Source organism: Heptranchias perlo, chromosome 13, assembly GCF_035084215.1.
Source record: "Heptranchias perlo isolate sHepPer1 chromosome 13, sHepPer1.hap1, whole genome shotgun sequence".
NCBI lineage: Eukaryota > Metazoa > Chordata > Chondrichthyes > Hexanchiformes > Hexanchidae > Heptranchias > Heptranchias perlo.
This window is the reverse complement of record NC_090337.1, coordinates 49,791,846-49,807,152: the sequence shown is the minus strand read 5'-3', so window position 1 is coordinate 49,807,152 and position 15,307 is coordinate 49,791,846. Positions and strand designations below refer to the sequence as shown.

The 15,307-nt window shown below is 43.6% G+C and overlaps 1 protein-coding gene across 1 annotated transcript in view; it reads right to left on the bottom strand.

Annotated features, from left to right (window-relative positions):
- The window catches only part of per2 (period circadian clock 2), a 66,347-nt gene that overhangs the window by 29,259 nt on the left and 21,781 nt on the right, over positions 1-15,307 (bottom strand). Inside the window, exons 7-13 of the mRNA XM_067994689.1 lie at positions 13,515-13,566; positions 10,989-11,128; positions 4,057-4,135; positions 3,219-3,325; positions 1,952-2,105; positions 1,281-1,389; positions 1,056-1,187 (exon numbers count right to left, since the gene is read on the bottom strand). Of these exons, the coding sequence (XP_067850790.1) occupies positions 1,056-1,187; positions 1,281-1,389; positions 1,952-2,105; positions 3,219-3,325; positions 4,057-4,135; positions 10,989-11,128; positions 13,515-13,566 (773 nt within the window). The remainder of the gene's footprint in view (positions 1-1,055; positions 1,188-1,280; positions 1,390-1,951; positions 2,106-3,218; positions 3,326-4,056; positions 4,136-10,988; positions 11,129-13,514; positions 13,567-15,307) is intronic.

Below are 15,307 nucleotides of genomic sequence, written 5' to 3'. Positions count from 1 at the left end.
GAGTTTTACCTAGAGCAAATATTTCTATCACTACTAAGGCTGCATTCTTTTAATTGGCTTTCTCATTGACTAACTTTTAGTTCTATTTGCTTAAAGTGCCGAGGTTTCAGGTTTGTAGATGTACTATGCCACCAATTATTTCATCGCTGACTGCAAGTATTTATAATTAGTAAATAACAGCAAAGAAATTATCCAATTCCCACAAAACAGACATTAAATGAATACTAATAGCTCCCCATAAAAACACTTTAATTATGCATAGGTGGCATTAACCAAACGCTCAACGAGGAACCACGAAATACACACGGCATTTATTTCTCTTTTTGATAACTCACTTGCAAGCTCTTCCTCATTTTTGATATAAATTATGTACTCTAACCCATAATAAACCAGAAGGTTCCAGATTTGACCCCCAGTCTGAGCTACGTTTGCTGATCTCAGCTAGGGTGGCAGCTGCATTCTCTAAATTGGCCTCAATGGCTCTGGCTGCCAGGGGGCAGGGGGCGTGGACCGCACAGAGATGTTGCCGCACATGATCATCATTCAATAGCGCCTGCTGAAAAATGCTTATGTGGATTCTGGATTAAGGCCAATAGTGGGCTCAGCACTGATGCCCTCCATCGTAAAATAGCCATCCAATGCTCAAAGCTCAAACAAAGATCGGCTGCTTGAAGTACCACAGGGCTGGCAGCACCCAAGGAACAGTCCCTGAGCCAGAGTCAACACCATCAGGAATGACAAGGAGGAGAAAATTGGGAGGAAATACTTTCACTCCACAGTTCCTCACTGAGAAACAGTTTTATATATTTGCACATGTAAACTCAACCCTTTTTCACTAATCTGTAACATTTCACGTAATTCAAGATAAACTTTCAATGCCGCAAAGGTGGATCGGCCACCCCTAATAGAAATGGCCTGCATTGTCATTTCAATTGAAATCAATGGAAATGAAAATTGGACTGGTTCAGTAACGGGTAGCTGTTCCATAATGCGAGTTTGCTTCCTGGGCGACAAGTTCGTTTGCAAAAACTAGGTCATAACAGACACCAACTTACAGGCTTGTCCCAGTGGCTCTCTTCATTGACGTTGCCATTACTATCACTGGAAGAGGCTACACTCATGAACTGGGCATGAGATCCATTACTGCCTAAACTTCCGTACCCACTGGAACCATTGTTGTAAACTGGCTAAAATGGATAGGATAAAAGTTTTAATAGGCATCCAATGTATTAACCAATCACAAATTAGAATACACCATGAACATTGTGAATCAGTTATACCTGTAGTAAGAGTTGATGAATCTGTTCAGTGATGGTCTTTATTTCAGGATTGAGTGACTTCAATTCAGTAAACCCTGGAGTAGCAAACACATCTTCATTCAAAGGACCCCTATATATTGGAGGTTAAAGGGAGATTTTTTGCAGTGAGCATCCTTTTTATATCATTTAAGAATACTTTTCTGTAGATTTCTAATGCACATGATTTTGAATACTTAACATTCTGAAGGTTACTTTGCTGTTATGGAAGTCATCATTTGACAGTTAAGCATTCATAACAACTGATCACTTCTAATTTGGTTTTGTGGATACAAGGACGTTAACTCTGGTCAGAAACAACAATCTCTCAGTTCTTTGTGTCCCCAACTTCATCCCAAAAAGGAAGAAACGCCACTCAGATGAACTATGCTCCAAAAAGTCATTCATTTCCCCCCACTCCCCATCCACTGCTTGCAATTTCTGCAACCCCTGGAGCATCTGATCAACATCCAAGTGCTATAAATTGCTCATGACCCAGCTGAAAACAATAATGCAGGAGAGAGAATAACATTTACATTGCAGCAGGAGATGCAAAAAAAGGGACCCTGGATTCAATTTCTACTTTTTAAAAACCATGCCCAAATTTCAAGTTCCATCAAATCATGAATGTTTTCATATAAAAAAAAACTACTTACGTTCGGACTTTGTGCCTTCCAATTATGAAGGACACTTTTCTGCTCCAAGGATTAACAAAGCTTGACCAACTGGTGTCAATTGTGATGTATTCACCATTTTGAGTGCAGAATCGGACAGGTGAATGTTCAAAAGGTTGTCCAGCATGTTTCAGTACTGAAAGAATAAAGAATATGTTTTTTAAAACTAAATTAAACCACTTTCCTTAAGTCCAGGAACTCAATAACCAACAAGTCATTAACCACACAAACCACAATGCTCAAATCATGGAGGGATTACATATTTTTGCCCCATTAAAAGCCTCGTGTGGCCAGCAACTTAATTCTTACTGAGGTATAACCTCCTCCACCAACCATTTAAAAAAAGTAATTAGAATCAAAAAAATGGTACAAGAGGTTAATGCCAAAGTTTGATTTTATGTCCAGTACATAACACAAATGTAATGCAGTGACTGTAAAATGGGAGTGGAAAATTATGTCACTACAATTATCTTTTCTTTAGATACTGATTTTATGATCATTCATATCCAGCAAAATATCAATTGCAGTATCACTTCACCACATCTCAATGTAGCTCCTTTAGAAATTCAAGCTATTAATTCTCACCAGTGGAAAGAAACTCGTGCTGGTAGCAAATGGGTCCAATAGTTGATGTGGGAGGGAAATACATGATAAAATAATCATACATGGATTCTGGAAAGAAGGGACTTGATGAACTGAATGGTTTTTACTCATGCTGGATTTTCTTAATTGTGGAGACAGCTGCTGACTGCAGTAACATGACTTTCCAACCTTTGGCTGCAAAAAACAAATCCATTTTTTTCTAACTACATTAGCACCAATAGTAAGTAGTTATCACTGGACCCAAAATGGGGAGGGGTTACTTAACCTAACCCACCATTCGATTTTAGAAAGGGGACTGGCGCCATCAGCTGAGACATGAAAAGCTTGAAAATTGGTCCATCTTCCCCATGGTGGTTTAATTTAATAGCTTAGGCCTCTGTTCATTTACACAAAATTGCGGTCTTGTCCTGGATACTGTAACCTCTTCAGAAGTTTTTCTTTTTCACCCCCCCCGAAAAATCAATGCACCAGCAAGATCCAATTGAAATAACATCTGCATAGATCACACTGCAGTAGGTATTCCATGATCTGTTCCTTAAGAAAAATTGTTGATATCGATATCAGATTTACAGTAGTAAACCTGTTCCTGGGTGAAGAGAAAAATCATGCTTGCCAATTTTTTAAAAAATAACATCAAGAAGCTTACTTTTCTTATGAATTCCTAACATTAAAGGTTGATCATCAGGGTGCAGATGCATCAGCACAGGCATTCCTAGGAGGTCCTGAGGCAAATAACCCAACAGAGGGACAGCCCTTTAAAAGAAAATGGAACATTATGATATTATGCAGAATGCACATCTACAGTAAGATTTTTTAAAAGCGTAAATGTCAGGTCTGCGCTTTGATACGAATAATGGACAAAAAGCACACAAACTGGACAAACAGAACTGTAGTCAAAAACCACTAATTGTAACTAACAAGAAACACCAATTTGGTTTTCATGGTAACATTTTGTTTCCTATAGTTGGATATTTACCATCTTCCCTCCCAACCTTCAAAATCTATTCACCATCTGCTTGACCATCCTATTGGTCAGAGTGGTGTATTTTAACAGTAAAATTCAAGGAAGTTGGAGAAGGCAACTTATAAAAATGACAACTTAGCTTGGGGAAGAAAAATGGGAGGGGGAGGTCAGGGGCGAATGAGGAAAACATTTTTTTAGAAATGACGAATAGTTGCATCTGAATTATTCAAACTTGTTTTTCGTACAATTTATATTAAAAATGTAAATATTGCATATGCACTATTTGGCCAGTAGGGGGAACTGCAAACCACTTACAAAGGCACGCTTTCAAAACATGTTTTGGCTACTTTGAGAGGATGGCGACTTACTTGGAATTAAATTTTAAATAAATAGTTTATTGGAACTTCAAAAAAATGGGTTAAAATTTTTAGTAAGAAAAGCACCAAGCTCTCCTTACACTGCTGTAAATGGTTTTTTAAACCAAAATGCATACAAAAAATCTGAAGCAGTGCATTCATACCTCTCATCAATATCCTGAAACATGCAGCTAGGTGTGTGAGTAGTGGTAAAAACCCTCTTATCAGGAGGGATTCTTAGTGCTGAAAAAAAAAAAATTTTTTCAATAAAATTGGCAAAGACATAAAAATAGACATTGCAATTTTAAAAAGGTATTAACAATTTTGTGTACAATTTTCCATTGTGAGAGTCCACTTGGCTAAATCAACCTGGGATCAGACCTCCATGATTGTAAAACTGCTGTATAATAGCATCTACGAATTAAAACTCTTCAAATATAATGCTCAATCCAGCAATTCACATCTCCATGGTTTGATTCAAACACAAACACTTGAATGCCAGGACATGTCAAATGAAGATTGTGTATAAAAAAAATTCATACAGAATTTAAAACCAGATCCCACTAAAACTTTTTAGAAAGCCAAAATATTAATAATTATGCACTTACTTTGAATGGAAAGTAATCTCACCGCACAAATATTTCCAAGTTATGGAATGATACCTATCACTTTATTTGAAATGATGTCCGCTATAATCCTGACTAATGAATTATCATTTACACTACATAGTCATGATTCTATCGAACAGTGTTATATTGAAGATCTTGCTATGAATCCAAGTTTCAGCCTGGTCTCAGTCTCCAGACTAAAACTGCACTGAATTTTTACTTTGACGTGTCAAGCAGCATGCAAAACATCAGATTTCAGTAAGGGCCACTCATTGGTAGGTTTATCCATCAATAAAGGAGCAACAATGAGGCCAGCATGGGCTGTAGGAGATCAGGCAGGAACAGAAATCTCAATATAAAATTGGTGTGCCCTTGGACTTTAATATATTGGAGACGCTGCTGTATATACAATTTAGGAAATGGAAAAACTTACTTGACCTCTTCCTCACCAATCTACCTGTCGCAAATGCATCTGTCCAGACAGTATTGGTAGGGGTGACCACCGCACAGTCCTCGTGGAGACGAAGTCCTGTCTTCGCACGGAGGACACCATCCAACGTGTTGTGTGGCACTACCACCGTGCTAAATGGGGTAGATTCAGAACAGATCGAGCAGCTCAAAACTGGGCATCCATGAGGCGCTGTGGGCCATCAGCAGCAGCAGAATTGTATTCCAGCACAATCTGGAACCTCATGGCCCGGCATATTCCTCACTCTACCATTACCAACAAGCCAGGGGATCAACCCTGGTTCAATGAGGAGTGGAGAAGAGCATGCCAGGAGCAGCACCAGGCGTACCTAAAAATGAGGTGCCAACCTGGTGAAGCTACAACTCAGGACTACATGCATGCTAAACAGCGGAAGCAACATGCTATAGACAGAGCTAAGCGATTCCACAACCAACGGATCAGATCAAAGCTCTGCTGTCCTGCCACATCCAGTCATGAATGGTGGTGGACAATTAAACAACAGACGGGAGGAGGAGGCTCTGCAAACATCCTCATCCTCAATGATGGCGGAGTCCAGCACGTGAATGCAAAAGACAAGGCTGAAGTGTTTGCAACCATCTTCAGCCAGAAGTGCCGAGTGGATGATCCATCTCGGCCTCCTCCCGATATCCCCACCATCACAGAAGCCAGTCTTCAGCCAATTCAATTCACTCCACATGATATCACGAATTGGCTGAGCACACTAGATACAGCAAAGGCTACGGGCCAAGTCGCTGATATATTTAAGAAGGAGCTAGATAGATTTCTAGATACAAAAGGCATCAAGGGGTATGGGGAGAGAGTGGCAAGATGGTATTGAGATAGAGGATCAGCCATGATCATATTGAATCGCAGAGCAGGCTCGAAGGGCCGAATGGCCTACTCCTGCTCCTATTTTCTATGTACAAGTATGGATAAACAATCTTTTTTTATTCGTTCATGGGACGTGGGCGTCGCTGGCGAGGCCGGCATTTATTGCCCATCCCTAATTGCCCTCGAGAAGGTGGTGGTGAGCCGCCTTCTTGAACCGCTGCAGTCCGTGTGGTGAAGGTACTCCCACAGTGCTGTTAGGAAGGGAGTTTCAGGATTTTGACCCAGCGACGATGAAGGAACGGTGATATATTTCCAAGTTGGGATGGTGTGTGACTTGGAGGGGAACTTGCAGGTGGTGTTGTTCCCATGTGCCTGCTGCTCTTGTCCTTCTAGGTGGTAGAGGTCGCGGGTTTGGGAGGTGCTGTCGAAGAAGCCTTGGTGAGTTGCTGCAGTGCATCCTGTGGATGGTACACACTGCAGCCATGGTGGTGAAGGGAGTGAATGTTTAAGCTGGTGCATGGGGTGCCAATCAAGCGGGCTGCTTTGTCCTGGATGGTGTCGAGCTTCTTGCGTGTTGTTGGAGCTGCACTCATCCAGGCAAGTGGAGAGTATTCCATCACACTCCTGACTTGTGCCTTGTAGATGGTGGAAAGGCTTTTGGGAGTCAGGAGGTGAGTCACTCGCCACAGAATACCCAGCCTCTGACCTGCTCTTATGGCCACAGTATTTATGTGGCTGGTCCAGTTAAGTTTCTGGTCAATGGTGACCCCCAGGATGTTGATGGTGGGGGATTCGGCGATGGTAATGCCGTTTAATGTCAAGGGGAGGTGGTTAGACCCTCCCTTGTTGGTGATGGTCATTGCCTGGCACTTGTCTGGCGCGAATGTTACTTGCCACTTATGAGCCCAAGCCTGGATGTTGTCCAGGTCTTGCTGCACGCGGGCTCGGACTGCTTCATTATTTGAGGGGTTGCGAATGGAACTGAACACTCTGCAATCATCAGTGAACATCCCCATTTCTGACCTTATGATGGAGGGAAGGTCATTGATGAAGCAGCTGAAGATGGTTGGGCCTTGGACACTGCCCTGAGTAACTCCTGCAGCAATGCCCTGGGGCTGAGATGATTGCCCTCCAACAACCACTACCATCTTCCTTTGCGCTAGGTATGACTCCAGCCACTGGAGAGTTTTCACCGATTCCCATTGACTTCAATTTTACAAGGGCTCCTTGGTGCCACACTCAGTCAAATGCTGCCTTGATGTCAAGGGCAGTCACTCTCACCTCACCTCTGGAATTCAGCTCTTTTGTCCATGTTTGGACCAAGGCTGTAATGAGGTCTGGAGCAGAGTGGTCCTGGCGGAACCCAAACTGAGTATCGGTGAGCAGGTTATTGGTGAGTAAGTGCCGCTTGATAGCACTGTCGACGACACCTTCCATCACTTTGCTGATGATTGAGAGTAGACTGATGGGGCGGTAATTGGCTGGATTGGATTTGTTCTGCTTTTGTGGACAGGATATAACTGGGCAATTTTCCACATTGTCGGGTAGATGCCAGTGTTGTAGCTGTGCTGGAACAGCTTGGCTAGAGGCGCAGCTAGTTCTGGAGCACAAGTCTTCAGCACTACAGCCGGGATGTTGTCGGGGCCCATAGCCTTTGCTGTATCCAGTGCACTCAGCCATTTCTTGATATCACGTGGAGTGAATCGAATTGGCTGAAGGCTGGCTACTGTGGTGGTGGGGATATCGGGAGGAGGCCGAGATGGATCATCCACTCGGCACTTCTGGCTGAAGATGGTTGCAAACGCTTCAGCCTTGTCTTTTGCACTCACGTGCTGGACTCTGCCATCATTGAGGATGGGGATGTTTGCAGAGCCTCCTCCTCCCATTAGTTGTTTAATTGTCCACCACCATTCATGACTGGATGTGGTAGGACTGCAGAGCTTTGATCTGATCCGTTGGTTGTGGAATCGCTTAGCTCTGTCTATAGCATGTTGCTTCCGCTGTTTAGCATGCATGTAGTCCTCAGTTGTAGCTTCACCAGGTTGGCACCTCATTTTTAGGTACGCCTGGTGCTGCTCCTGGCATGCTCTTCTACACTCCTCATTGAACCAGGGTTGATCCCTTGGCTTGTTGGTAATGGTAGAGTGAGGAATATGCCAGGCCATGAGGTTACAGATTGTGCTGGAATACAATTCTGCTGCTGCTGATGGCCCACAGCGCCTCATGGATGCCCAGTTTTGAGCTGCTAGATCTGTTCTGAATCTATCCCATTGTGGTAGTGCCACACAACACGTTGGATGGTGTCCTCAGTGCGAAGACGGGACTTCAGCTCCACAAGGACTGTGCGGTGGTCACTCCTACCAATACTGTCATGGACAGATGCATTTGCGACAGGTAGATTGGTGAGGACGCGATCAAGTAAGTTTTTCCCTCGTGTTGGTTCGCTCACCACCAGCCGCAGGCCCAGTCTGGCAGCTATGTCCTTCAGGACTCGGCCAGCTCGGTTGGTAGTGGTGCTACCGAGCCACTCTTGGTGATGGACATTGAAGTCTCCCACCCAGAGTACATTCTGTGCCCTTGCTACCCTCAGTGCTTCTTCCAAGTGGTGCTCAACATAGAGAAGGACTGATTCATCAGCTGAGGGAGGGCGGTAGGTGGTAATCAGGAGGAGGTTTCCTTGCCCGTTTGACCTGATGCCATGAGATTTCATGGGGTCCGGAGTCAATGTTGAGGACTCCCAGGGCCACTCCCTCCTGGCTGTATATTACTGTACCGCCACCTCTGGTCGGTCTGTCCTGCCGGTGGGACAGGACATACCCAGGGTTGGTGATGAAAGAGTCTGGGACGTTGGCTGAAAGATATGATTCTGTGATTATGGCTATGTCAGGCTGTTGCTTGACGAGTCTGTGGGACAGCTCTCCCAATTTTGGCACAAGTCCCCAGATGTTAGTGAGGAGGACTTTGCAGGGTCGACTGGGCTTGGTTTGCCTTTGTCGTGTCCGGTGCCTAGTGGTCCGATGTCGGGTGGTCCGTCCAGTTTTATTCTTATTGTGACTTTTTTTAAGCGAGATTTTACAACTGAGTGGCTTGTTAGGCCATTTCAGAGGGCAATTAAGAATTAACCACATTGCTGAGAGTCTGGAGTCACATATAGGGCAGACCGGGTAAGGACGGCAGGTTTCCTTCCCGAAAGGACATTAGCGAACCAGATGGGTTTTTACAACAATCTGGTAGTTTCATGGCCACCATTACTGATACGAGTATTTTAATTCCAGATTTAATTAAATTAAATAAATTGAATTTAATTCCCCAACTGCCGTGGCGGGATTTGAACTTACGACTCTGGATTTTTAGTCCAGGTCTGTGGATTACTAGTCCAGTAACATAACCACTATGCTACCGTACCCGTATCCTTGCTCACTATTGCTCTAATTTCATCCTTCACTAACACCACCATCCCACCTCCTTTTCCTTTTCCTTTTTGCCTGTCCTTCCTAAATATCAAATACCGTTGGAGATTCAGCTCCCAGCCTTGGTTACCCTGCAGCCATGTCTCTGTCATTGCTGTTATATTATATCCGTTTATACCTATTTGCGCTGTTAATTCATCTACCTTATTACGAATGCTTCGTGCATTCAGATACGGTGCCTTTAGATGTCTTTTTAACATTTTTAGACATCTTAACATTTTTTTGTACTGTGGCCCTATTTGTCTTATTACCATTTTTTCTTACCCGGACCATATTTGTTGTCTTTTGTTTGTACACTCTGTCCCTTCCTGACACAATCTGGTTATCCTTACCCCAATCACTTTCCTGCACTGCTTCTTTGTCTTTTCTCTTTAGCATTCTAGATTTCTCTCCACCGGGACCCTCCCCCCACCCCCCTCATATTTAATTTAAAGCTAAATTTGAATCTACAATTTGAACATTCATAGCTTTGTTTACATGTGATACAGAGCCAGCAGTGAGATAATGAAGGTATCTCTACTCACTTAGATCTACACACATGATTAAGTGTTATATGACATATTATCTGTCTTGTCTATCCAGTCGTAGCTAGAGAATCACCCACAATGGCTTCTCTTCCCACTCCCGCACCATTACCTCTGGAGTCCCCCAATGATCCACCCTTGGCCCCCTCCTATTTCTCATCTACATGCTGCCCCTCAGCGGCATCATCCGAAAACACGTCAGGTTCCACACGTATGCTGATGACACCCAGCTATACCTCATAACCCCTTCACTCGACCCCTCGGCTGTCTCTGATTTGTCACACTGCTGGTCCGACATCCAGTACTGGATGAGCAAAAGTTTCCTCCAACTAAATATTGGAAAGACCGAAGCCCCCACCACGAACTCCCTTCCCTCGCCACTGACTCCATCCCTCTCCCTGGCCAATGTCTGAGGCTGAACCAGACCGTTCGTAACTTTGGCATCCTATCTAACCGAGATGAGCTTCCGACCACCTATCCACTCCATCACCAAAACCACCTACTTCCACCTCTATAATATCGCCCGTCTCCGCCCCTGCCACAGCTCATCTGCTCCTGAAACCCTCATCCATGCCTTTGTTACCTCTAGATTTGACTGTTGCAATGCTTTCCTGGCCAAACTCCCACCTTCCACCCTTCATAAACTTAACCTCCTCCAGCCCTGCAACCTTCCGAGATCTCTGCCTTCCTCCAATTCTTGCCCCTTGCACAGCCCCGATTTTAATTGCTCTGTCGTTGGTGGCCATGTCTTCAGCTGCCTAGGCCCTAAGCTCTGGAATTCCCTCCCTAAGCCTCTCCCCCTCAAACCTACCGCTTTGACCACGCCTTTATAGTCACCTGTCCTAACATCTCCTTATGTGGCTCGGTGTCAAATTTTGTTTAAAAATCGCTCCTGTGAAGTGCCTTGGGACGTTTTACTACATTAAAGGCGCTATATAAATGCAAGTTGTTGTTGTCGTTCTCCCAGGGTTATGGATGTGCCATTTGTGAAAAGTAACTGTTCAAAGTTGAACAACATGGGTTATAAAATGTAAACTGTTAATAAATAAATATTCACTTGTCTCAGGAAATAAATTGGGGGTGGGGGGGGCGGTGGAGGGGGAAAGCTGGCTCAGTGAGTTGAAGGAGCTTTTCTCCTACCATATGTTCTTAAGTACGGCAGGTTAAGGTTATATTAAATCAGAAGACTCTTACCTTCATATTCTGAGTGTACCCTTTCAGCAAGCAACAAACAGCATAGTTGATCATCATCTTCAAACGTTCGCACCTTTGTGAGATAAGGCGTCATGTGAAAGGGATAGTAACGGATGCTGCTATCTCGCTGCCGGTCTCCACTGTGAATCAGATGCTAGCAATAAGACCAGAGTTGAGGCCAACAATACATACTATAATATGCAACATGAAAAGGAAGCACCAATTCCTCAATGGTGTAAAATACTCTGTTTAGTAGGAGGGATGCCAGATTCTTCATCTTTACCAGACTGTAGCATTAACTATTAAAATATGTACCATCACACTCAACGTATTTTCTCTAGTAACTGTGGATTGACAATTAATTTGATGTATTACGTCACTCATGAAGCTCGACACCATCCAGGACAAAGCAGCCCGCTTGATTGGCACCCCATCCACCACCCGTAACATTCACTCCCTTCACCACCGGCGCACTGCAGCTGCATTGTGTACCATCCACAGGGTGCACTGCAGCATCTCGCCAAGGCTTCTTCGACAGCACCTCCCAAACCCGCAACCTCTACCACCTAGAAGGACAAGGGCAGCAGGCACATGGGAACAACATCACCTGCACATTCCCCTCCAAGTCACACACCATCCCGGCTTGGAAACATATTGCCGTTCCTTCATTGTCGCTGGGTCAAAATCCTGGAACTCCCTACCTAACAGTACTGTGGAAGAACCTTCACCACACAGACTGCAGCGGTTCAAGAAGGTGGCTCACCACCACCTTCTCAAGGGCAATTAGGGATGGGCAATAAATGCTGGCCTTGCCAGCGACGCCCACATCCCATGGCCAAATAATTTAAAAAAGGTACTCCTTCAGTGTTGATGTCATCATACACCAACTACACAGTGTATCCTGGCCAACACCTATCCTTACAACCAGAACTGAGAGATACAGAGAAAAAGGGGAAACAAAGCAACAGAATAAAACAACCCCACCAACTTCAGAATATATACCTAAGAATGACAGGGGGTTGAAACAAAAACAAAGTTCAAGTGATTTATTGACATCTCAATTCCAAGACATTGTCTTTAAATTTCCAATGCTACAATTTTCTGACACATTAGACCAATAGCATATACTAAAAGAAGTCAACATCACTAACAGTTTTACTTAAATTAGACTGATATCGACTGGCTGCCTCGTTACAAGTGGTCACTGCATGGTGTTACTAGCCAAATACTTCCTAGGCACCAACATGGTAGTCTGTTCAGTAAGTCAAAGAGGTTTTACTGCAACTTCAAGAAAAAAAAATTCAATAATGCTTTGTTGATCTTGAAAGGGATTTGGTTGAGCTGTGTTCTCAGACAAAAATTCAGGCCACAACTCTAGTAAATGAAGATGTGAGTACAACAAAAGGATAAAGGGTTTATAGTACAGTAGGACAATATAAGACCTGGTGGAAAAAGTGGGGCAGAAGAGAATAAATAAGGAACTTTGTCTCATCTACTAACCCTTGAAGCCTGCCTCATCAGATTCAAAATAAAATAAAAAGCATAAACACACTCAAGCACATTTTACTCATTTTCATTAAGCATTGGAAACAGAAAATTTGTAGAAACTGTATAAATGGATTAGACAGCTTCAGAGGATATTCAGCGCTCACAAAGTAAGGACATGAACAAACAAATCCCTTAAGTAAGTTTACTGTCAATTTTGAGTTGAGGTAAATGCTAACAGAACAAACTCAAAAAGGGTATTACCGCAGATTAAAAAGAAACATTACTGATTTACTATTCAGGTCACTGAAGTGTTCTACTTAATGGAGAACCCCCTTCTTGTGAATGCAAGAAAATAGAACACCTCTTAATGAGGATGCCCACTCTTTTGGATTCAAGATGCCCTTGTAATATAAATGCAAACTCTTCAGCAAACAAGAGCATTAGAAAATCTTATGGCTAAAAGGTACTTCATAGTATCATAGTAGGTACAGCACAGAAGGAGGTCATTCAGCCCATTGTGCCTGTGCCGGTTCTTTGAAAGAGCTATCCAATTAGTCCCACTCCCCTGCTCATTCCCCATAGCCTTGTAAATTTTTTTCCTTCAAGTATTTATCCAATTCCCTTTCGAAAGTTACGATTGAATCTGCTTCCACCACCCTTTCAGGCAGTGCATTCCAGATCACTACAACTTGCTGCTTTAAAAAAATGTTTCCTTGTACCCATCAGTAGGCAGTGGTGGAAGTTTTAGCACTGAACTATCATGTCTCACCAATTCCAAACTCCTTAAACCCAAAAGCCACACATGGGTATGATGTGAATATTTAAAAAGCAAATGGAGACAAATCACAGGAATGTTTTCAAGAGCACTATCCCTGGATGAGGCTATTCTCACAGGTTAAAGCTTTCACAATGATAAATCTAATTTTCCTTTTCTCCTCTCAGATCACATCATTGTCTACAAGATTTGTTCCCACTCTTCCTTCATACATAAGCCCTTTCCTCCTCAGTTCATCAAACTGCAGTCCTTCCAGTACTCACCTAATGCGGCAGAAGAAAGACTTCTCCTGCATAGAATCCGGAGGTGATGAACCTGAAAGACGGTAACAAATTACAGAATTGCACTGAAATTGCTGGAAGGGATGACAAGAACACAAGATTGTTTAAAGACTGTACTGGCATAGTGAAGCCACACAGAATGGCTTGTTCCAAGCCAAACATTCGATGTCCATTATTAATTAATGGAGCCTTTTGTGAAGGTCTAAGTGACCAGGTGTGAAAGATCAAATCTAGAAGAGTCACATTTGGCAACAATTTTATCATCTGGTACAACACTTTTTCCTGTGTGTTTTGTCACACAACCAGGATCCCTGAAGTTTAAAAAAAACTTTCATTTGGAAGTAATTAGCAAAAAGAAAAACACCAACATTTTCTTAAGTTGAGCCGGAGGGGGGCAGGTGGAGAGCTCAGATCTCCTGGCTTACAAGAATCAAGAGAGGCAGCAACACTGGCACAGCTATATTCGGCTTTTTAGTTAATATGGGAGTAATACAAGACCAGGAGCAAGATTTCTGTATTGAGCTGAATGCAACAGTGCCACTGCCTCGCCCACTCTTGTCATCATGAACCATAGCCGTTTTCTTCCTGTTTTGCGGCGGGAGAAGAAATTCCTTAGCGGAAACAAATTCCCTGACAATTTTCACAGCTGTGGAGATGAGGCATGTGTGAGACAGTGATAATATATCAGGAGACAGGCAAACAAGCTAGATCAAGGGATAAGCAGGTGTAACATCAAGCGTGATGCAACCCACCTGTTCAGAATTTGGGAAATATAGAGGCTGATTTTCTTCCCCTCTGCCAGGCGGGAACAGGGCAGTAGTAAAATCGAAATAGCAGTACAGCATTTACTGCCCGTTCCGGCCAATGTTGGGTCTCTGCCATTTTGGTGGGGGCCTTGAAATGGGCGGTCCAAGAGCCCACTGGAAATAGGCCAGAGCCTCATTAACCCATGCAAATTGGTGTCCTACATCAGCATAAGGATTCCGTTGCAAGTTTTACGTGCTGATGGACGGAGCTTGCATGGCACACAATCCTCCCCCCTCCCCCCCGTTGGTATTTGGCGATGAGCAGTCCTCGAAGGGACCGCTGCAAACCACTCAAAAGAAACGGGAAACAAAAGTTTGTAAATAATTTTTGTTGGCCTAGAATAAGCCCCTCCCCCGACATCTGACCCTCCCCCGACGTCCTCCAGGATCGCCTCCCCATCCAACTAATCAGCAGCGGCTAGGCTCCGCAGTGGAGTTACTAGATTTCCCAGCCTCTCCAATTAGCAATCTGCTCCAAAAGTGCGAGCAGCTCACCGAAGGAATACGAATGAGTCCTGACTGTGATAATGGCTCGGCCTCGGACCGCTTAAATTGGGCAGGCTCACTCCGCCCACCTCCTGCCCGATGGAAGCAGTCAATTGAAATTCTGCCCTATGGAGTTGTGACCAGTCTTCAGAGAGAAAAAGTGCACAGACAAGGAGACAGACCAACTCAGCCCTCAAGTATAAAAGCATTAAGTTGTTCTAAATGAATGATACAAAAGATTTAATCATGTATACCTCTAATCTATACAGTTGGAACTTAGGTCAATGGTAATATCATATCTGGAATAGAAAGTGTGCAATTTTGAGCACCCTACCGTCAAGAAGATATTGGAACTTAGGATAAGATTCAAAGAATGACGAGAATTATTCCGGGATTTAGGAATCTAAGCCAAGACCATCTAAGCTACGATCATAGCTAAAGTAGACAAAAGCAGCCTATGTACCTGCGTCAGCACAGCATTTA